A 22010-nucleotide genomic window follows, 5' to 3' on the forward strand; every position below is an offset into this window, starting at 1 on the left:
AAAATGAGACTATTTTTATTTTAATAGACATAAATTAAATGAATTTCACTTACTTGTTGTACTAAAAAATGAATATAATACAAGTTGTTATAAAGAAAAATTAATGATTGAGACATAATAAATTGAGTTTAATACAAAGGACCAAACCAATTTGTTAATTTGAATCCTATAATAAGGACCAAATGTAGTACAATTTTAAACATGTGGTTAATAGTGCTAGGAGATTATCAAAAACAAAAATAGTTACTGTTCTTACCTTAGATCGGGTGTATGGGCGATCTACTGGCAAGATCGGTGAGCCTCCTCTGCTTGGTACGTTAGCTACTCCAGATGGGGTGGGTATCTGCAAAAAAGACTCCAATGCTTAAGTTAGCCCTTGATAGGGTGGATGTCTCGTATATATAATGCACGTACCTCGATGTAAATTAGGATTTTCCTCTTGGGCGAGGATAGGGTTGATCTGGGCCTATGATTGGTCGCAACCTAATGGACTATGGGCCTTTGCATTAGCCGATGTCGAGTAGCGACTGGATACCGAGCTTGGTCTCAGTGTCCAATGTGAATAGTACACTAGCCCGCCGAGCTCCAAGTGCTTTAGGCCGAGGAGTTGATGTCGATGTCGTTTGAGGGTCGTGACTCTTCCTTTCTGCCTCTTGGGCCAAGGGCCAAGTGTTGTATAAGTGTCGCCTCGTTTCTCGAACGAAGGCAGTTGTAATAAAGGGCGACGGCTCGTAATGATGGGACACACCCCGTTATTATCACCCCCTATTTAATGCTCTTATTTTTTTTTGTCATTTTTTGTTGTAGATGTAATGACCCACCCTAGGCCGTCACATCCAGAACCAACCAAAATAAAATAATATATAATAAAGAAAATAGAACAAGGGCCAGCTGGAAATAGAACAACGGCCAGCTATACTAGAGTGTAAATATACAATAACATATAAAATTGTTTCCAAAATATATAACATATTTTTATAATAAAGTCATTATCCTCAGTAAGGTTATACATTAATACAAAAAGGTAATATGTTCCGGTCACGGGGTGCGCTAGGGTTTTTCCTAGGTCAAGCCGCCAAGCCAGAGCATTCAAAAGTGTAATCTGCCCTCTCAACTCTAGGGTTTTGGGTTTTATGGCACGTCGTTCATGGGCCTTTTGGGCCCCGAGAATGAAGGGATTTTCCTAACCGCTCTTATCTTGATGGTGCGGGGTTGAAAGGAATAAGTGTAGTCGGGTTCTGACCGACTAGGTTCATACCGAGGACCCAGTCGGGTTAATGCCGAGTGGTCTCCTCAGTCCTTACAGGTGAGAGGATTCTAAACTGGACTCAAATTACCTAGTCGGATTCCGACCGAAGGGACTCACCTCAAACGCTCTATCGAGTCATCACCGACCTCGATATGTTACAAGGTATGATCGGGTTGTAGGTCATCTCGGATATCACCCGAGACAGTACAGTTGCCCTCCAGCCTCGAGCCCCTGAGGCAAAGAGGCTGAGATAAGTGCGCACCGAGATACCCTGCCTTGGCCGAATAGATGGTAAAGTCGGATTGTAACCGAGACAGTACACTTGCCCTCCAGCCTCGAGCCCATGAGGCAAAGAGGCTGAGATAAGTGCACCGAGATGCCCTGCCTTGGCCGAATAGATGATAAAGTCGGATTGTAACCGAGACAGTACACTTGCCCTCCAGCCTCGAGCCCATGAGGCAAAGAGGCTGAGATAAGTGCACCGAGATGCCCTGCCTCGGCCGAGCTGTCCGAGTGATGTCCCTTCATGTTGCGTCGCTGTGATGCGCATTTATTGCGGGGTGGCTTTTTAGAGAAACGATGATATTAGTGCCACGTGTCTTGAAACGTGTGGGGGCTTTACTGTTGAAAGTTGTAACGTTCCTGGTTTGCGCCGTGACTCTTAAACGCGCGTCTCTTCGATAAACGGTGCGTTTTCAAAAGGTGGATTTCTTGGTACGCTTTCCTTGTCTATATATACTAAGGTCCCTCGCTGCTTTGGTCCTTGCTTTCACTTCCTTCATTTTTAGGGCTTAGCATCTCCTTCGCGGTGGTTCATTTCCCGTGGTCCACGGTGGTTTCGCGGCGTTCCGGTGAAGGTGTTGGGTGAGGAAGAGTTGTTGGGTGCCCTTAGGTACGCGTCTATTTAAACCTGTTGGTCTTTTTTGTTCGCAGAAAAAGAAAAGAAATCCTTAGTAGTTGCTTAAGTTAATCTATTCATCTGCAATGGCCTCCATAAACTATAGGGAACTGTATGAGTGGGTTAAAGATGATGTCTTGCGTTGTGATTCTTGTATGAACTCGTGGGCCATGGTTGATAGCTTCTGTAGTGAGCATGTGGTGTGTGAGGGGGGGGATAGTGTGATTATTTGCGAACCCTGTGTCGATGAGGAGCCCGTGTGCGTGAAAGGGGCTCCCTCCGAGAGATTCACCTTTTGCTATACTACCTTGATTTCAAAGCTTAGGGTAAGGTGGCCCCTTTCTGAATGTGAAAAAGGGGTGCTTCAGACACTGAATATGGCCCCTACCCAACTTCACCCAAACAGTTGGGCGTTTGTTCGAGGGTTTGAAATTTTGTGTATGGGTCTTGGTATTTCTCCTTCCTTAGATAAGTTTTTCTATTTTTTTGAAACCCGAGTGAGCAAACGTACTAGCTGGGTGTCTGTTGGTGGTGTCAATGGGCGAGGGCTCCTGACGTTGTTCCAGTCGTCCTACAAAGATTTTAAGAAATCGTATTTTTGCCTTCGTTGTACTCCTGGTAATGAGAGTCTGCTTGACGGGTACCCTTTGTATTGGAACCGGCGAACGGTATCCTATGGTGGTTTGTCATTGGAGCAAGTTGCCGAGGGGGACCGAAAGGATGTTAGAAAACTTGAGGAGCTCAAAACGATTTTCAACACCACTAGACTTCTAGACTTAGAAAATAGACCCAGTGAATTGAAAATCTATATAGGTAGTCGGTTCCTCGCCGATACCCCTGTCATTTCTTTCATTTTATTTCTACATCCTCTTTTAATAGTAACGTGTGTTCATCTCTTACGCAGAGAAAATGGCGAGCTTGAGCAATCGCGAGATGAGGAAATTATGGAAGCAGCAAGAAGCTTCTAAAGCCGTCGAGGTGGCGACAAGTGGTGCGGGAGTTCCTCCCAAGAAGGATAGCGTCGCCGAGAGTCCCCTTAAGCGTCGCCGGGAGACCGAGAATCCCATCACCCTCGTGAATCTCGAGACCGAGATCGGGGGGGAGGAGCTGGAGAAAGACGTCGAGGTTCAGTCAGCTGAGCGGACGCTGAGTATGTGTATCGGGGAAAATTGGGAGCCCGTGGATCACGGCCCCGACTTGGGCAAAGCTCCGTCTTTCTGGGACGAGAAATTCAACCACGCTTCACATATTCGCCACACTGATTTGCTTGAGGGCGACAAAGATGACTTGGAAAAAATGAGCCCTTTTTCGATTGCAAAGGGGGTCGAATCGTTGGTTAACCGCTTGTCCGCGTTGTCGCTCATCAATGAGGACAAAGTTCGTGGGATGGTACGAGAAATCAAACTGCAGGGGAAGAAGATCAGTTCCCTTGAAGAGACCGTGAAGAAAGGTAAGGCAGATCTCGCCTGGGTAACCTCGGAGCGGGACAAGCTACTCGTGAACCGGCGTGGTTTTGATGATGAAAGGAAGACTTGGGCTTCTGAGAAATCGGCCCTTGAAAAGGAGTTGGAAGAGCTTCGACTCGCGCGGGATAAGAATGCCGACGCGGCCCAAGTCTTTGAGAACGGATTGGCCGTCGCGAAGTCGGAAACCGAGAAGCTGCAGGTTGATCTCCAGGCCGCCAAGATGGACTCGCTGAACAAGTTTGTTGAAGGTTTTGACGCTGCCACCACTCAAGTGAAATTTCTCCATGCTGATATCGATCTCGGAGGGCTTGGCTATTTCAAGGAGATTGTAAATGGGGAGCTTGTGGACCCCCCTGAGGATGATTAATCGTCACTCCTCAAGGCTTTTGGACTTGTTGTTTTTCTATCGGTTGTTGTCTCTACTGTAGAACATTTATGGAGTATTGTCTTTTTGGTCCTTATTGTTCATGCTCATGTTTTTGTTATAAGAAAAAGCTTTCTAGGTTCAGAAATTTGCAATGCGAATGAGTACCTCCCCTATATACTTCGTTGAATCTCGAACTCCAAAACGCACAAAAAATTTCCTAAGTTAACTGAATATTTTCCCAGCATACTTAGCTTTCAGGTTCAACAAATGGAATTGCAAATTTTTCTAAGTTAAAAACATAAATGATGACCAATATGTCGCCTTGCTGCCGACCTAAAATGAATAAAAAATTTTCTAAGTTTCAAACATAAATCACGACCAATATGTCGCCTTCCTGCCGACCTAAAATGATTGCAAATTTTCTAAGTTAAAAACATAAATGATGACCAATATGTCGCCTTGCTGCCGACCTAAAATGAATAAAAAATTTTCTAAGTTTAAAACATAAATCACGACCAATATGTCGCCTTCCTGCCGACCTAAAATGATTGCAAATTTTTCTAAGTTAAAAACATAAATGATGACCAATATGTCGCCTTGCTGCCGACCTAAAATGAATAAAAAAATTTCTAAGTTTAAAACATAAATCACGACCAATATGTCGCCTTCCTGCCGACCTAAAATGATTGCAAATTTTTCTAAGTTAAAAACATAAATGATGACCAATATGTCGCCTTGCTGCCTACGTAAAATGAATTGCAAATTTCAAGTTAAAAATATAAATCATGACCGATATGTCGCCTTTTTGCCGATTGAAATAATATGAGTACTTTCTGTTAAAACAAAATGGGCGGAAGAATCGTCTAATTGCCGACCGAAGGAGACAACTTGAAAGTTATTGGTGAAGAAATCGACCAAATTCCGAAGTGAGCTGACGAACTAGGAAATTTTAAAAGTTAAAATGAGGCATAGGTAACCGCGCCGTCGTCTAGTCGCACCAGCGCTCGCGCCAGTCGGATTTTTACCGATCACCTTCGAGTCTTTGCTTTTTTTTTCTTTTTTTTTTTTTTTTTTTTTTTATACTCGCGCCAGTCAGATTTTTACCGATCAGTGACTAGTCTTTGCTTTTTTATACTCGCGCCAGTCGGATTTTTACCGATCAGTGACGAGTCTTTGCTTTTTTATACTCGCGGCAGTCGGATTTTTACCGATCAGTGACTAGTCTTTGCTTTTTTGTACTCGCGCCAGTCGGATTTTTACCGATCAGTGACGAGTCTTTGCTTTTTTATACTCGCGCCAGTCGGATTTTTACCGATCAGTGACGAGTCTTTGCTTTTTTATACTCGCGCCAGTCGGATTTTTACCGATCAGTGACGAGTCTTTGCTTTTTTATACTCGCGCCAGTCGGATTTTTACCGATCAGTGACGAGTCTTTGCTTTTTTATACTCGCGCCAGTCGGATTTTTACCGATCAGTGACGAGTCTTTGCTTTTTTATACTCGCGCCAGTCGGATTTTTACCGATCAGTGACGAGTCTTTGCTTTTTTATACTCGCGCCAGTCGGATTTTTACCGATCAGTGACGAGTCTTTGCTTTTTTATACTCGCGGCAGTCGGATTTTTACCGATCAGTGACGAGTCTTTGCTTTTTTATACTCGCGCCAGTCGGATTTTTACCGATCAGTGACGAGTCTTTGCTTTTTTATACTCGCGCCAGTCGGATTTTTACCGATCAGTGACGAGTCTTTGCTTTTTAATACTCGCGCCAGTCGGATTTTTACCGATCAGTGACGAGTCTTTGCTTTTTTATACTCGCGCCAGTCGGATTTTTACCGATCAGTGACGAGTCTTTGCTTTTTTGTACTCGCGCCAGTCGGATTTTTACCGATCAGTGACGAGTCTTTGCTTTTTTATACTCGCGCCAGTCGGATTTTTACCGATCAGTGACGAGTCTTTGCTTTTTTATACTCGCGCCAGTCAGAGTTTTACCGATCAGTGACGAGTCTTTGCTTTTTTATACTCGCGCCAGTCGGATTTTTACCGATCAGTGACGAGTCTTTGCTTTTTTATACTCGCGGCAGTCGGATTTTTACCGATCAGTGACGAGTCTTTGCTTTTTTATACTCGCGCCAGTCGGATTTTTACCGATCAGTGACGAGTCTTTGCTTTTTTATACTCGCGGCAGTCGGATTTTTACCGATCAGTGACGAGTCTTTGCTTTTTTATACTCGCGGCAGTCGAATTTTTACCGATCAGTGACGAGTCTTTGCTTTTTTATACTCGCGGCAGTCGGATTTTTACCGATCAGTGACGAGTCTTTGCTTTTTTATACTCGCGCCAGTCGGATTTTTACCGATTAGTGACGAGTCTTTGCTTCTTCAAAATAACAAAGGTTAAGGAGCCATGATTAGCGAAAAAATGACATGACATGTATTATTGAAATTGAAAGAGTGATGCCTCGTTAAAAACCTTCTCAGCAAAAAACCCCTCAAATTTTTATGGGGACAAAATACTGAGTTAGGAAAAGAGTGCACCTAATACAAAAGATCAGCTATAATAAAAACGCAAACTCGCCGCGTTCCATGTTCTCGGTATCATTTCTCCGTCCAAGGTCCTCAGCCTATACGCGCCTTTGCCGACCACATCGTCCACTTTGTAAGGACCCACCCACTTTGCTGACAGCTTGTTCTTCATTTGCATTGGCTGGGCACGCCTCAACACTAGGTCGCCTACGATGAAGTCTCTCGGATTCACCTTTGTGTTGTACTTGAAGGCTGCTCTTCTCTGGGCCGCTATTTGGTTTATTCTTGCTTTTTCTCTAACCTCTTGGATTAAATCCAAATCAACTCGCCTGCCCTGGTCAGACTCCTCCGTCGAAAAAGCCGTAGTGCGGACTGATGGTTCTACAATCTCAATTGGGATCATGGCGTCGGTTCCGTATACCAGATTGAAAGGAGTATCTTGAGTCGTCGAGTGGACGGTGGTGTGGTACGACCATAGTACTCGGGGAAGTTCCTCAACCCATGACGCGCCTGACTCTTGTACACGTTTCTTCAGACCCGAGAGGATTACCTTATTGGCCGACTCTGCCTGGCCATTGGATTGTGGATGTTCGACCGACGTGAACGCCATTCGGATACCGACCTCTTTGCAGAAATCACGAACCCTTGTGCTTGCAAACTGGGTTCCATTATCGGAAACAAGCATTTGAGGGACTCCGTACCTACACACCACATTCTTCCAGAGGAAAGCTCTTACTTTCTCTGCCGAGATGGTCGCCACTGGTTCCGCCTCGATCCATTTACTGAAGTAGTCGACCGCCACTATCAAGAATTTCAGTTGCCTTATTGCAATCGGAAATGGCCCGAGGATATCAATCCCCCACTTGTGGAAGGGCCATGGGGACAGAATTGAATGCAGTCGTTCAGCTGGGGAATGGAGCAAAGGGGCGTGTCTTTGGCATCCGTCGCACTTCTGGACCCAGTTGACGCAGTCGTTTTTTAGGGATGGCCAGAAGTATCCTGCTCGGGCGACTTTATACACTAGAGCTCGGCCTCCGATATGGCTTCCGCACATTCCACTGTGAATCTCATCCATCACTCTCTTTGCTTGTGGCATGGTGAGACACCTTAGGAGGGGAGAGCTGTAACCTCTTCGGTAAAGTCTCTCGCTAATAACCACAAACCTGGCCGACTCTCTTTGTATCAGCGATGCTTGCCTTTTATCTTCTGGCAATTCCCCCCGAGTCAGGTACGCAATATAAGGTGCCATCCACGAGTTGAGTTCCTCCTGGATGAAAAGAACACTCCCCTGTGGCTCATTTATACTCGGCTGAGCTAAAGTTTCTTGGATGACCGATCGAGTGGCTCCCGGCTTCTTCGTGCTAGCTAACTTGGATAGGAGGCCTGCTCTCAAATTTTGCTCTCGCGGCACGTGGCTAAGTGTGAATGCTCGGAAACTTTCCGATAAGAGTTTTACCCTCTCCAAGTACTTGGCCAGTTGAGGATCCTTGGCTTGGAAGGTTCCCGCCACTTGTCCGGTGATCAATTGGGAATCACTTCTGGCTGACAAACTCGTCGCACCCATCTCCTTGGCTAAACTCATTCCTGCCAATAACGCCTCGTACTCGGCTTGGTTGTTGCTTGCCCTGAACTCAAACCGTAGTGACTGTTCTAGTAGGATTCCACCCGGGCCCTCCAAGACGATTCCAGCTCCGCTTCCTCCTATATTTGATGCACCGTCAACTGATAAAATCCATTGGGTTTCACCGACCGTGTCTTCCTTGGCTGGAGGGGTCAACTCCATCAGGAAGTCGGCCAATACCTGGGCTTTGATTGCTCCTCTCGGCTCATACTTGATGGAGAATTCAGAGAGCTCGACTGACCATTTCATCATTCTACCGGCCAGGTCGGGTTTTTGCAAGACTTGTCGAATCGGATGATCAGTACGAATTATCACCTCGTAACTCTGGAAGTAATGCCTCAATTTCCTCGCAGTGACCAGTATAGCGAGGGCTAGTTTTTCGATTCTCTGATATCTTGTCTCTGCTCCCTGCAAAACCCTGCTTACAAAGTAAATAGGAACTTGGGAAGCTTCACGCTCTTGAACCAGAACTGAACTGACAGCACGGTCGGACGCCGAGATGTATACCAACAAGGGCATGTCTAGTCGTGGTTTTGTTAAGATCGGCGGGGATGCTAACGACTTCTTGAGCTCGGAGAAGGCTTCTTCACACTCGGTTGTCCAAACGAACCGGTCATTCTTCCTCAGACATTGAAAAAGAGGCAGGGCTTTGTCAGCCGCTCTTGATATAAATCGGGAAAGAGAGGCCATCCTCCCCGTTAATTGTTGTACCTCGTTTACTGTAGAAGGGCTTCTCATGTCGATGATCGCCGAGCACTTGTCCGGGTTCGCTTCAATGCCGCGGTGAGTTAACAGGAACCCGAGGAACTTTCCCGCCTGGACGCCGAAAGAGCACTTCTCCGGGTTCAGTTTCAGCTGGAACTTGCCGATGGTATCGAACAATTCCTGCAAGTCGCCAAAGTGCCGACTGACGCTTTCCGACTTCACCACCATGTCGTCTACATAAGCTTCCACATTCCGACCGAGCTGATTCACAAGGATTTTGTCCATCAGTCGCTGATAAGTCGCCCCTGCGTTCTTCAGACCGAACGGCATGACTCTGTAGCAGAAATTGGCCTGATCCGCTATGAAGGCGGTCTTGTCCTCATCTGCGGGATGCATTCGGATCTGATTGTACCCCGAGTATGCATCCATGAAGCTTAGTAACTCGTATCCCGACGCACCATCCACCAGGCAGTCTATGTTCGGCAGCGGGTACGAGTCTTTTGGACAGGCCTTATTAAGGTCGGTGAAGTCCGTACACATTCGCCATTTCCCACTGCTCTTGCGCACCATGACTACGTTTGCCAACCAGGTCGGGTATTGGATTTCCCGAATGTGTCCTGCCATCAGTAGTTTCTGCGTCTCTTCCGCGATAGCCCTTCGCTTCTCCTCGCCGAATTTCCTTCTCTTCTGAATTACTGCCTTTGCACTAGGGTCTATGGCCAACTTGTGACACAAAAAGTTTGGATCAATTCCAGGCATGTCGCTGGAATGCCATGCGAATGCCAAGACATTATCCTTCAAGACCCTCACTAATTTCTCCTCATCTTCTGGAGTCAAAGAGGTGCCTATCTTTACGTTTCTCCCTTCCATTACCTCCACTTCCTTGACGTCTTCTGCTGGGGCGGGTCGGTGGTCAAACTGACCCATTCTGGGATCTAGCTCGACGGAATGGACCCCCCTCTGTACCTGCTTAGTGTACAGTCGTCTTCGTGTCTTCAAACTATCCCCATAGCATTTTCGAGCGACCTCCTGGTCCACCCTGAGGACCCCCACCGTACCATTTGGCAACGGGTACTTTAGCTTCAGATGGGGGGTAGACACGACCGCTCCCAGCTTGTTCAAAGTCGGCCTGCCGATCAGTATACTATATGACGACTGAGCATCGACCACCAAGTACCGAACAACCACCGTCTTCATCTGAGCTCCTTGGCCGAAGGTCGTCTCCAAATCGGTGTATCCCCTTGCGATGACTTGGTCCCCTGCAAAACCCACTAGAGTCCCTGCATAAGGAATTAGTCGGTCGTTAGGAATTTTCATTCCCTCAAAAGTTTCCCAGAATAAAATATCCGCGGAACTTCCCTGGTCAATCAACACGCGCTTCACATTGTACCCCATGACGATCGCCGACACGACGATGGGGTCATCTTCATGAGGCGCTACTCCTTCGTAATCCGAATCCGAGAATGAAATCTCAGGCTGAGACGGTCGCCTGAATTCCGAAACTGTCAGTACCGACCGAGTGTACCTCTTTCGGGCAGCAGAAGTAGACCCCCCCCCGGCAAAACCTCCTGCTATGGTGTTGAAATCCCCATGAATGGGCTGCTGATGAGCTTCCGAGACCTTTGCAGTGGAATCTCTGGGAGGAGATCTCTCTCTACGTCTATCCCTCCTTGCGTCGTCATGTGTGCGTTTAGATCGCCTGTCGGACGACCCTCCTTCTTGTTTTCTCGCCACAAACTTCCTCAGTCGTCCCTCCTTGATCAGGCGTTCGATCTGTCTTCCTAAGACGAAGCAGTTTTCTGTGGAATGTCCGTGAGCCCTATGGAACTCACACCAATCGATTTTCGAGGGCCCCAGCTGACGCTCCGTCGCCTCTGGAAACTCAAAAAACGATGCATTGTTGACATCGTGAAGTATTTGTCGCCTAGGAACAGTAAGTGGAGTGAACTTTTCTTCCTCATTGTTGCGCCTCCATTCGCCCCTTGCCCGACTACCTTGTTCGGTCTGCCTGTAATTACTTTCCTTCCTGCTGTATTGGTCATGTCGTTTACTCCAGTCTGAGCGCGGTCGAAGATGCTTGTTTCCCTCCTTATTGCTGCTCCCTGCTTCTCGGTTCTCGGCCGCCCTTTTAATGATCTGATTCTCCTCCGTTTTGATGTGGCTCAGAGCGAAAGCCCTCACCTCCGACATCGTTTGACAGTTCGCTCTTTCGAGCGCGATGTCGAAAGCTCCCGATCTCAAACCTTTCTGAAATGCAATGACCGCCATCTTCTCGTCCAACGATGCCACCCTCAGCGCGGTCTCGTTGAACCTTCGCAGGAAATCCTTCAGTGACTCCTCGCGTTGCTGCCTTAGGTCGAACAAGTCCGACGTGATCGGTGGCTTCTTCTTGTTAGCGGCGAATTGCGCCATGAAGAGCCGACTAAACACGTCAAAGTCGGTGATTGACCTGTCCGGGAGTCCGCTGAACCAGTCCAGCGCTGCCTTCTTGAGCGTGCCCATGAATAACTTGCACCGCGCTTCCATGCTTCCTCCACAGATCAGCATTTGAGCTCGGAAGTCCATCAAATGCTGATCGGGGTCTTGGGTCCCGTCGAAGGGCTCCACTTGGGGTGTGCAAAGATCCCTGGGGATGATCTCGGCCTCTATGGCTTCCGAAAAAGGTCGAAAATCCCTAGGGACTTCCATCATGACATCCTCCTCTACCGTCCTGACACTAGCTTCCAACCTGGCCTCCATCCCATCCGCTCGTCTCCTGAGCTCCTCATTCTCACGTTGAATAGCCTCCTCTCTCTCCCTGGAGCGCGCGTTCTCTTCCCTTAAGCCGTTGATCATGGCCATCATCTCCTCCATTGTAGGAGGTTGTGCATTGTTGTGGTTGCCGCCTCTCACCATGGTAGTCCGTTGGTTCTTCTCTGTGATTCGGGGCGTAGGAGCAGTTTTACCGTAGCCCCACGGTGGGCGCCAAAATGTTCCGGTCACGGGGTGCGCTAGGGTTTTTCCTAGGTCAAGCCGCCAAGCCAGAGCATTCAAAAGTGTAATCTGCCCTCTCAACTCTAGGGTTTTGGGTTTTATGGCACGTCGTTCATGGGCCTTTTGGGCCCCGAGAATGAAGGGATTTTCCTAACCGCTCTTATCTTGATGGTGCGGGGTTGAAAGGAACAAGTGTAGTCGGGTTCTGACCGACTAGGTTCATACCGAGGACCCAGTCGGGTTAATGCCGAGTGGTCTCCTCAGTCCTTACAGGTGAGAGGATTCTAAACTGGACTCAAATTACCTAGTCGGATTCCGACCGAAGGGACTCACCTCAAACGCTCTATCGAGTCATCACCGACCTCGATGTGTTACAAGGTATGATCGGGTTGTAGGTCATCTCGGATATCACCCGAGACAGTACATAATATAATTACAACGTCATGAAGACATCAAAATAAGACACCCTAGGTGCTGGTCAAACTCTAAACCTAGCCACTTCTCAAAGTAGCTATCCAAAAGACTCCTTGCTATCCCAAGGCCTCATACTTGATCTGCTCCCTCACATAGTGAGATCATCACAGTCCATCATGGAAATATAAGGGTTAGCACATATAAAACCAATCATAGTACATCATAATAAAATATCATTAAACAGATATTTATCCACAATATTTATCCAGACCAACAAGTCATTTCCAAGCTAAATATAGACCAATCCAAAATATAATGTATACACATCCATGCCAACGCATACATATTTTATGATAATAAAGAATTCATAACCAATGTATACAATCCATACCATATGTATACATATTCCACATCTAAAACAAAGTCACACCACTGTATAATCCATGATGTAACCAACGCATCCAAACCAAATGTTGGCCTCAACACATCCAAACCAAGTGTTGATACTGTGAAACATGTCATCAACCCATGTCTCACGCCTAACCTCTCATGGAAAATATACAGTTGGATTACGTCGTCACGTAACCCTGGTGATCGTGGCCACCTCATCCATCGGTATGACTCGGCCTGGACCCATACCGGTAGCAAATAGAATACTTAGAGGGGTACTTCAGAATCCACCTAACATCTGAAGTGGTTTATTATATAACCTTTGGAAAAGTTCCATATTGGAATCCTCACCATGGGATTCCCAAATTTCATATTTTTCCAAAGACTATATCCTGATCTCACCAAGAGATCTAATCCATACCATAACCTTACTCCTCTAAGTTCTATTAGCTTTCCAAACCACATACATATAGCATATTCCATAATTACATACAAACTTTTTCATAACCATGCCAAATCATTCAATATAATAATTAAATAATTAAACACCTAAAATAACCATCAACTTAAACACATGACAATCTTCATATAAATAAAATAGCATATTAAAAGTTATACTACCCCTATCATGCTCATACATACTAGATTAAGTCTTATAAGTACTACCCTTACTTGGAAAAGCAGAAATCGAAACTAGGGCAGAACCTCCCTCTCTCCCTTCTCTTTTCTTTCCCCTAGCAGAACCTCCTTCTCTGGATTTCTCTTCCTCTCTCTCTCTTCTTTTCTTTCTCCTCCTCTCTCTTTCTTTCTCTCTCTCTCCTCTTTCTCTCTCTAGGATCTCCTCTCAAGTTCCCCATTTTCCAAACCCCCAGCCCCTATTTATAGAAGTCTGCCTCCTCTACCCGGAACGGCCCGTTCCAAAAGTGGAACGCCCGTTCTGGGCCTTTCAAATCAACGCAAATTTTTGAACTAGAATGGCTCGTTCCGAAACCAGAACGGCCCGTTCCGAGACTCATCCAGAACGGCTCGTTCTCCTTCCGGAACGGCCCGTGCTTCTTCCAGAACGGCCCGTTCCAAAACTAGAACGACCCGTTCTCCTTTTGGAACAGCCCGTTCTCGGCCCGTTCTCAATTTCTTAACTAGTTCATTTTTGGTGTTTGGAACGGCCCATTCCGCTTTTGGAACAGCCCGTTCCAAAATCACCAAAACACCCTATACCTTTATAAAAATTACGAAAATGCCATTAATAAATAATAATTAAAAAAATGGGTATTACAGTAAACGTTAGTTTCCCTCTTTATTTGTTCTACGCTTTCAAACTTGTCTCTTTACTCCTTCGTCTCTGAGTTGAGTTTGTTTGTTCTTTCAATCGTCTTCTTCGTTAGAACCTTTGCCGTCTATCATCGTCGTTTGCGAGTTTTCGGGGTCGTTGTCTTAGGAGTACCAGGTACTTCTTTCCCTCCGTCTCCGTCTTTCCTCTTTCTTAGTTATGTTGTGAGTGATGGCCAGTGAGGGAGAGCAGGGTTCGATTCCCCCTGAGGGTGCCTCGGGGAAGGCCAAGGGGAAGGCCCTGGTCCGTGAGGGGGTAGTGGTGGTCGCCAGGAAAATGGCCGTTGTTGGTGATGATAAAAAGAAGAAGAGGGGGGAATAATCCCAAGGATTCGCACCCCACCATTTCTGTTCCGGGTTATGAGTGGGTTAGGGGGATGTAGGTGAGTTCGAGAGTAGCTTTAGAACCTTCCTCGATGTGAATGCTCTGTGGAAGTCGCTGACAATTTGCAAGTCGGTCGTTTCCAAGCTCATTCGGGTTAAGCCCTGCCAACCTGGTGAGCGTGTGTACATGGCCGGTACTATAAACACTCCATTTTTTTTACATGTATCGTTGCCTTTTTAGAGACCTCAGTGTTTGCTTTACACTCACCGAGTTTGAGTGTGGGTTTCTGAAGTTTGTCAATGTGGCCCCTTGCTAGTTGCACCCCAACAGTTGAGGATTTTTGCGGGCCTGTCAGGTTTTATGCTCGACTTTGGGGCTGAGCGCGTCGTTGTCTGTCTTTTTGCATTTTTACCAACTTAAGTTGGGCGAGCCTCCTTTAGGTTGAGTGTCCCTTAGTGGGAGTAAGGTTGGGGGGTTGTTCCAACTCTACTCCTAGTCTTATAAAAACTTTAAAAAGGAGTTTGTTCGGGTCCGTCCTATCAACAACGACCCGAGGACGGAGGAGGATTTCCAACGTGGGGGGGAGTCGAGGTTCCCCTTCTTTTGGCAGCAGAACTTGGTGAAGTTCAATGGGTCGAGTTGTCTTCGTTTGTCAGATTCCGACAAAGATGATATCTCCAACCTAGTAGAGTTGCTTCGTCCGTTGGATAACAAGCTTTTCTTGGCCCTCGCCCATTTGAAAGATAAGGGGTTAGAGAGTGAGTATTCGTTCACTTTGCTTATTCTATTTGCTGGGTAGCATTGTTACTTTAATTATTCTCTTCTTGTTGCTTGTCTGTAGATTTGATGGGGAAAAGAAAATGGCATGAGTTGAAGGCAAGGTTTAATATCGAGGAGCTCGAGGTGCCCGAGCCTGGTGAGGAGGAGGTTGCCCCGTTGGAGACTCGCCGTAAGAGAAAAAGGTGCGAAAGGAGGTCAGCAAGACTTCAAATGCTCCAATTCTGGAGGAGGTGACATCGAAGGTTGCCGACCATGCCGTGACGATCGATCAGACAGGGAGTCCCCTGGCCGAGACGCCACCGAGGGAGCCGATGGTGGAGGCTACTCTAGAGGGATAGGTTTTAACTTTATCTTTTTCTTCGGAGTTTCTTTTTCGTTGTTTGGGTGATTTTGGAAAAACACTTGAGTTTTTCCTTAAATTTTTATTGTAGGTGGTTCCGATGCCTAACATAGTTGAGGCTCGTGGGAACGGTCTGAGTTCCGAGGTGCGAATGTCGGTTCCTTTGACGGCAACTATGCCCGGCTCCGGGTCGACTACTACTTCGAAGTTGAGATGCCTTCATCAGCGTTTTGATGTGACTTGGCCGTTGGTGAGGCTCGACCATGTTAGTATGTCGCCTGATGTTGCGTCGTTATGGAACCCCTACCTTACTACCGAGATGTTCTACAAGCCGGATCCCAGCTATGTGGCCGATAAGGCCATCATAGAGAAGGTGGGGCCAGTTGAGGGGTTGGACTCAGTAGAGGTTTTCATGCAAAGATCCATTGCCATAGTGGATCATTGGAGGCGTTGATGGCAAAAGCATCAGGTCAAGGTGGAGAAGGCACAGAAGGGCGAAGCCGAGCTTCAAGCTTTAAGGAGGGATTTGGCAAAGACTCAAAAGTCTTTGGAGATAGCTGTGAAGGCCAACAAGGCATATGCTGCCAAGGTTGGCGAGTTGGTGGAGGTTGCTAAGTTCGCTAAAGGGGAGGCGGAGGCTGCCTAGAGTCGAACTCGAGCGTTGGAGGAGGAGAACGTCGCCTTGAAGGCCAAGCTGCGGGTAGCCAAGGAGAAGCACCTTTGTGATGAAGTGCTTCTTGTTGGTCGGGGCGAGGCTTTATGGTGAAGTGCTTCTTGTTGGCCTGGAGGTGCTGACCTCTTCGAAGAAAGACGTGGAGAAGAGGCTTTATGGGCTGAGCACGTCGTGGTGGTCGAGCTTAAGAGGGGTTTTGCCAAGGCAGCTCGCTAGGCCCGAGTGATTGCGCCCGAGGTAGACTTCTCCGCGATGAATATCGATAAGGATGTGCGGGATGGGCGGTTGGTGAATGAGGATGATCTGTCCAAGAGCTCGAGTGAGAACACTGCTACTTAGGCCTGCATACTTTCCCTAAATTTTGTAATAGACTTAGCTTATTTTGCTTTTTTATGACCTTGTAGTATGTTGGACTCAATTTGTTTTGAATGAAGTTGTGCATTTTGCTACATGCCGCCTTTAACTTTTTGTCATCGCTTAAACTTGTTTTCTTCGTTATTATTGCAGATTTGAAACTCGAAAGTGCGAGTTTAACCTTGGATTTTAAGGTTCAAACTTGACCTTATTTTTTCGTTTCTAAAGTTCGAAGTCGACCTTGGATTTTAAGGTTCAAACTTGACCTTATTTTTTCGTTTCTAAGGTTCGAAGTCGACCTTGAATTTTAAGGTTCAAACTTGACCTTATTTTTTCGTTTCTAAGGTTCGAAGTCGACCTTGAATTGTTAGGTTCAAACTTGACCTTATTTTTTCGTTTAACATTTAAGGTTTGGCCTTTGGTGTGAGCAACGTAAACTAGAAATATGTGGAAATAAGTTCATCTTATTGAAGTCTGGGCGTGCCTCGTTAAAACCTTTTCGGCCAAAAAACCCTTATTTTTTCTTCTAGGGACAAAAAAGGGCCAAGGAGGAAAAAGAGTACACCGCCTTGGGTTACAATTTAGCTAAAATAAAACTTGAGGTGAGTGGCATTCCATGTTCTTGGGATAGTTTTGCCGCTGAGTTCTTTCAACCGGTATGCCCCATTGTTCAAGTCATCGGTGACTCGGAACGAGCCTTCCCAGGTAGGCGCGAGTTTCCCTTCTGACGAGTCTTTCCTTGCTTCGCCTTGTAGTCGCCAAACTAGATCCCCGACCCGAAAAAAACGGGGTTAGACTCTCGTGTTGTATCTTCTAGAGGCTTGAATTTTGCAGGCTTCCTCTCTGATCCGAGCTTCCTCCCTGAGTTCGTCTATCATGTCGAGGTTGGTTGCTATTTCTTGGATATTCTGCTCGTTATTGAAGGTGTGTCACCGATGAAATGTCTCACCGAATTTGACTAGGATCATGGCGTCGGAACCATAGGTCAACTTGTATGGTGTTTCTTGAGTTATCGGCTACGGGGTGCAATGGTATGCCCAGAGGATGCTCGGGAGTTTGTCAACCCACTATACCTTAGAGCTCCCCAATCATTTTTTGAGTTCTCAGAGTATGACCTTGTTGGCAGTCTCGGCTTGACCGTTGGTTTGTGGGTGTTCGACCGAGGTGGCGAGGTGATTTATGTCGAGTTCTTGGAGGAAGTTTTCAAAACTTTGTGCAATGAACTGTCTTCCATTGTTAGTGATGAGAGAGTATGGGAGACCGAATCAGCAGATGATGTTCTTCCACGTGAATTTTTGCACGTTCTCGGCGGTGATCTTGGCGAACGGACATGCTTCAATCCACTTGGTAAAGTAGTCGACAACGACGAGGAAGAACTTAAGTTGGCCTTTCACGGGGGGAAATGGCCCGAGGATGTCCATTCCCCACTGAGTGAAGGGCCATGGGGACACCATTTGGTGGAGGGCCTCTGGTGGATGTCGATGTGCATTGCCGAATTGATGACACACCTTGCACCTTTGCACGTAGTCTTTGTAGTCTGACTTCAGCGTGGGCCAGTAATACCCAACTGGGATTACTTTAGTTGCCATTAAGCGTGCGCCAGAGTGCATGCCGCATATGCCTCGGTGAATTTTTTCGATGACGTAGCTGGCCTGAGTCTTGGTTAAGCATTTGAGCAGAGGAGCCGAGATGCTTCTCTTGAAAAGTTCATCTGCGATGATGATGAATTGAGATGATTTTTCCCTCATTGTTTGAGCTTCATTTTGGTCCTCAGGTAGTACCCTCTCCTTCAAGTACTTCTAGATGTCGGTCATCCACTCCTTATCTTCAATGTCATTGGTGTTGACGACCTTGGCATCTAGGCTTGGGGAGTTGAGGGTCTCTTGGATGATGGTCCGGTGCTGCTCGGGGCACTTCATACTGACGAGCTTGGACAGGAGATCAGCCCTGACGTTTTTCTCTCAAGGCACGTGATGTATTGTAAATTCTTCGAAGGATGACACCCATTGGGAAACTATGTGGTAGTATCTTTGTAGTAGCACGTCATTGGTCATGTAGGCTCCGCTAAGCTATTTCACCATGAGTTTTGAGTTGCTGTTGCAACTCTCCCTTTTCGCTCCGATGTCCCGTGCCAACCTTAATTTTGCCAATAGTGCTTCATACTCGGCCTGGTTATTGGTGATTTTGAATCCAAATTTGATGGACTGTTCAATGATGACTTGGTTGGGGCCTTCAAGGATAATTCTTGCACCCACGCCTTTAGTGTTGGAGGATCCGTCGACGTGCAGGGTCCAGATTGGGTTTTTTTCTATAGAAGTTGGGGTGAGCTCGGCCAAAAAAATTGCTAGGCATTGGGCTTTAAGAGGTCCTCGAGCCTCGTATCTGATGCCAAATTCGGACAGCTCTATTGACCATGCGATCATGTGCCCCGCAAGCTCTGGTTTTCTCAGTATTTGCTTAATTGGGTAGTTTGTCTTCATGACAACCCAGTGGCTTTGGTAGTAAGGTCAGAGACGCCGGGCGGACGTGACTAGTGCCAAGGCTAGCTTTTCAATCATCTGGTATCATTTTTCTGTGTCCTGGAGTACTCTGCTAATGAAGTATATGGGGATTTGTTCTCTATGGGGCTCTTGCACTATTACTTCACTAATGGCTTCTTTTGCTACGACCAAGTAAAGTAGGAGGTCAGAACAATGGTCTGGCCTTTGCAGGACTGGAGGGGTGGCGAGGAAGCTTTTGAAGCCTTTGAAAGCCTCTTCACACTAATCCGTCCACTTGAAGTTCTTCGGTTTCCGCAGCAGGGTGAAGATGGGTCTCGCCTTTTCTGCCAACCTAGGTATGAAGCGGGAGAGAAAGACTAACCTGCCCGCCAACCTTTGAACGTCCTTGACAGCCTAGGGACTTTGCATCTGTATGATGACCTCGCACTTCTCTAGGTTGGCCTCAATTCCCCTATTGGTGATCATGAAGCCGAGAAATTTACCTCCTTAGACTCCGAAGATGCACTTCTCAGGGTTTAAGCGCATATTATGCTTCCGTATTTGGTTGAACACCTCGGCCAAGTCGTTGATGTGAGCTTCGGCCAACGCAATTTTCATGACCATGTCATCTACATAGACTTCCATGTTCTGTGGCGGAAGACCTTGTCCGTCAACCTCTAGTAAGTGGCCCCCGCATTTTTTAGGCCAAAGGGCATCACACGGTAGCAGAAGTTGGCCTGGTCGATGATGAAAGTTGTGTTTTCCTCATTTGTTAGGTATATTATAATCTGATTGTATCTGGAGTATGTGTCTAGGAAACTGAGGAGAGCATGGCCGGAGGCACCGTCGACCAACCTGTCGATGCTCGGTAAGGGGTATGCATCTTTCGGGAAGGCTTTGTTTAGGTCGGTGTAGTCGACGCACATATGCCACTTCCCCGAGATCTTTTTGACGAGTACTACATTGGCTAGCTATGTGGTGTATTTGACTTCTCAGATGAAGCCCGCGTTCATTAGTTTTTGTGTCTCAGTTATGATGGCTTCTTGCCTTTTCCCTCTGACTTTTCTTTTCCTTTGAGCCACTGACTTGGCTTCTCTGTGGATTGCCAACCTGTGACAGATGAGATTAGGGTGTATACCTAGCATATCGGCACTTGACCATGCAAAGAGGTTGGCGTTGTTAGAGATCTCGGCCATGAGTTGTTGTCGTAGCTCTAGGCTTAGCTGTCGACTTATCTTCGTGCACTGGCCGAGGATTTTGCCAATTTGGAAGTCGACTAACTCATCAATTGGGCTTGGTCGATTATCATTGGACTCTGACCTCGGGTCCAGGTCGGTGATTTCGGCCTATGCTATATGAGCCACGGTGGGGGATTTACCTCGGCGTTGCTCTTCTACTGGTGGTGACGTTTTCAAGCTTTCGGCGTAGTAATACCGACCTATTTTCTAATTTGCCTTGATGAAGATTATTTGTCCGTTGCCCCCTAGGAACTTCATCGTCAAATGCGGGGTGGACACCACAGCTCCGAGTTGGTTCAACGTCAGCTTGCCTATAATGATGTTGTATGATGTGTTGGCGTTGACGAGGAGGTACTTGACCATTATTCTCTTTGAGGCAGGAGGCGCTTCGAAGGTTGTCAACAACTCTATGTAACCACGAGTGTGGAGTCGTTCACCTGCAAAACCGACTAGGGGTTTTGTATGAGGTTAGATAAGAGAATAAGGGATGTCTCACCTTAGAAACGTTGGCCAATATAGGACGTTCGCTGAGCTTCCTTGGTCAATCAATATCTTGTGGACATCCCAGTTGGCTACTTCAACTGCAATGACCATGGGATCGTCTTGGTTTGGACAGATGCCGACATAATCGTCATCTGTGAAAGTGATGGGTGGCGTGTTGCACTGCGGAGTTGAGATGTCAGTGCGAACACTGTTGATACTTCGTAGGTGTTGTTTATGCGCCGATCTGCTTGAGCCTCCTCCAACGAATCCACCCGCGATTGTATTAATAACTCCTCGTAAGGGAGGGGTCTCTGTTTCACGACTTACCTCGGCTTGCACTGTTCCACCGATGCTCTACTAGGACCCAGAAGGTTGGTCCACTCGGAAGCTGGAGCCTCGACCTCGTCCTCGTCCTCTATCGTGTCCTTGGTAGCCTCCCCTGTGTGGTTGTGATCTTTGGACATACTGTTTGAGGTGCCCTCCTTGGACAAGTTCTTCGATGTGGTCTCTATGTGTCTGAAATTCCTCGGCGGTATGACCGTAGTTTCTATGATAGCAGCAATGTTTTGACTTCTCAGCACTATTGGGGCTATGCCCGAGTGGTGGCAAGGTGATCAAATCAGTATTGCTGGCTTCTTCCAATATGTGGACATAAGGAGCGTTCAGGGGAGTGTAGAAGTCGTACTTCCCAATTTTGTTTTGTCGTGCTTTCTTAAATTGGTTGTTGTTAGAGATTCTTAGCTTATCTTTGTGACCTGGATCTTGCTTTCCCTACGAATTTCCATGGATTTGGTTGCGAAATTCGGTGTATTCCTCCATTTGGATGTATCCAGCAACCCGAGCGTGCAACTCGTCCATGTCAAGGGGAGGTCATCGCCAAAGGCTGTCGAGAAAGGGCCCAATTTCAGTGCCATGAGCATAGCATGTAGGGCGACTTCGAGATTCAAATTGTGGATCTGAAAGGAGACGTTGGTGAATCGTTCCATGATTTTCTGCAGCGGCTCGTCATCGCCCTGCCTTCGGTTGGCTAAGGCAGCGGATGTAACATGGTGAGGTCGGCCTGTTGCATATTACGCCGTAAAACATCTTATCAGAGTGTCAAAATTGTTGATAGACCCTGCTGGCAATTGGGTGTACCAGGCGAGTGATGAGCCTTTCATCAAGGTTGGGAAGACCTTACATAAGATAGCATCGTCATTAGTGTATAAGTTCAGTTGCGTGACATAGAGGTCTACGTGCTCATCTAGGTCGGTGGTGTCGTCATATTGGTCGATGTTCAGGGGCTTCCACCCGAAAGGGAGGGGTGTTTCCATGATGCCATCGACAATGGGATGGCGACGGATGCTCGTCCGATGTGCTGGGGCCTAGGTAGGCGCATTTCTGACCTCGTGGTCTGATCTTTGC

The 22010-nt window shown here is 47.0% G+C and overlaps 1 protein-coding gene across 1 annotated transcript; it reads right to left on the minus strand.

Moving 5' to 3' along the window:
• Window positions 1-6526: 6526 nt before the first annotated feature.
• Window positions 6527-11722, minus strand: LOC145957930 (uncharacterized). Its single transcript, XM_083074362.1, has one exon. The coding sequence runs from the start codon at window positions 11720-11722 to the stop codon at window positions 6527-6529; it is 5196 nt and encodes a 1731-aa protein (XP_082930488.1).
• Between the last annotated feature and the right edge of the window lie 10288 nt (window positions 11723-22010).

Source organism: Cajanus cajan, chromosome 5 (assembly GCF_000230855.2).
Source record: "Cajanus cajan strain Asha chromosome 5, NIPB_CcT2T_4, whole genome shotgun sequence".
Classification (NCBI taxonomy): domain Eukaryota; kingdom Viridiplantae; phylum Streptophyta; class Magnoliopsida; order Fabales; family Fabaceae; genus Cajanus; species Cajanus cajan.

Coding starts and splice junctions, on each gene's coding strand:
- LOC145957930 (XM_083074362.1), bottom strand. CDS start 11,722: ATGGTGAGAGGCGGCAACCACAACAATGCACAACCTCCTACAATGGAG.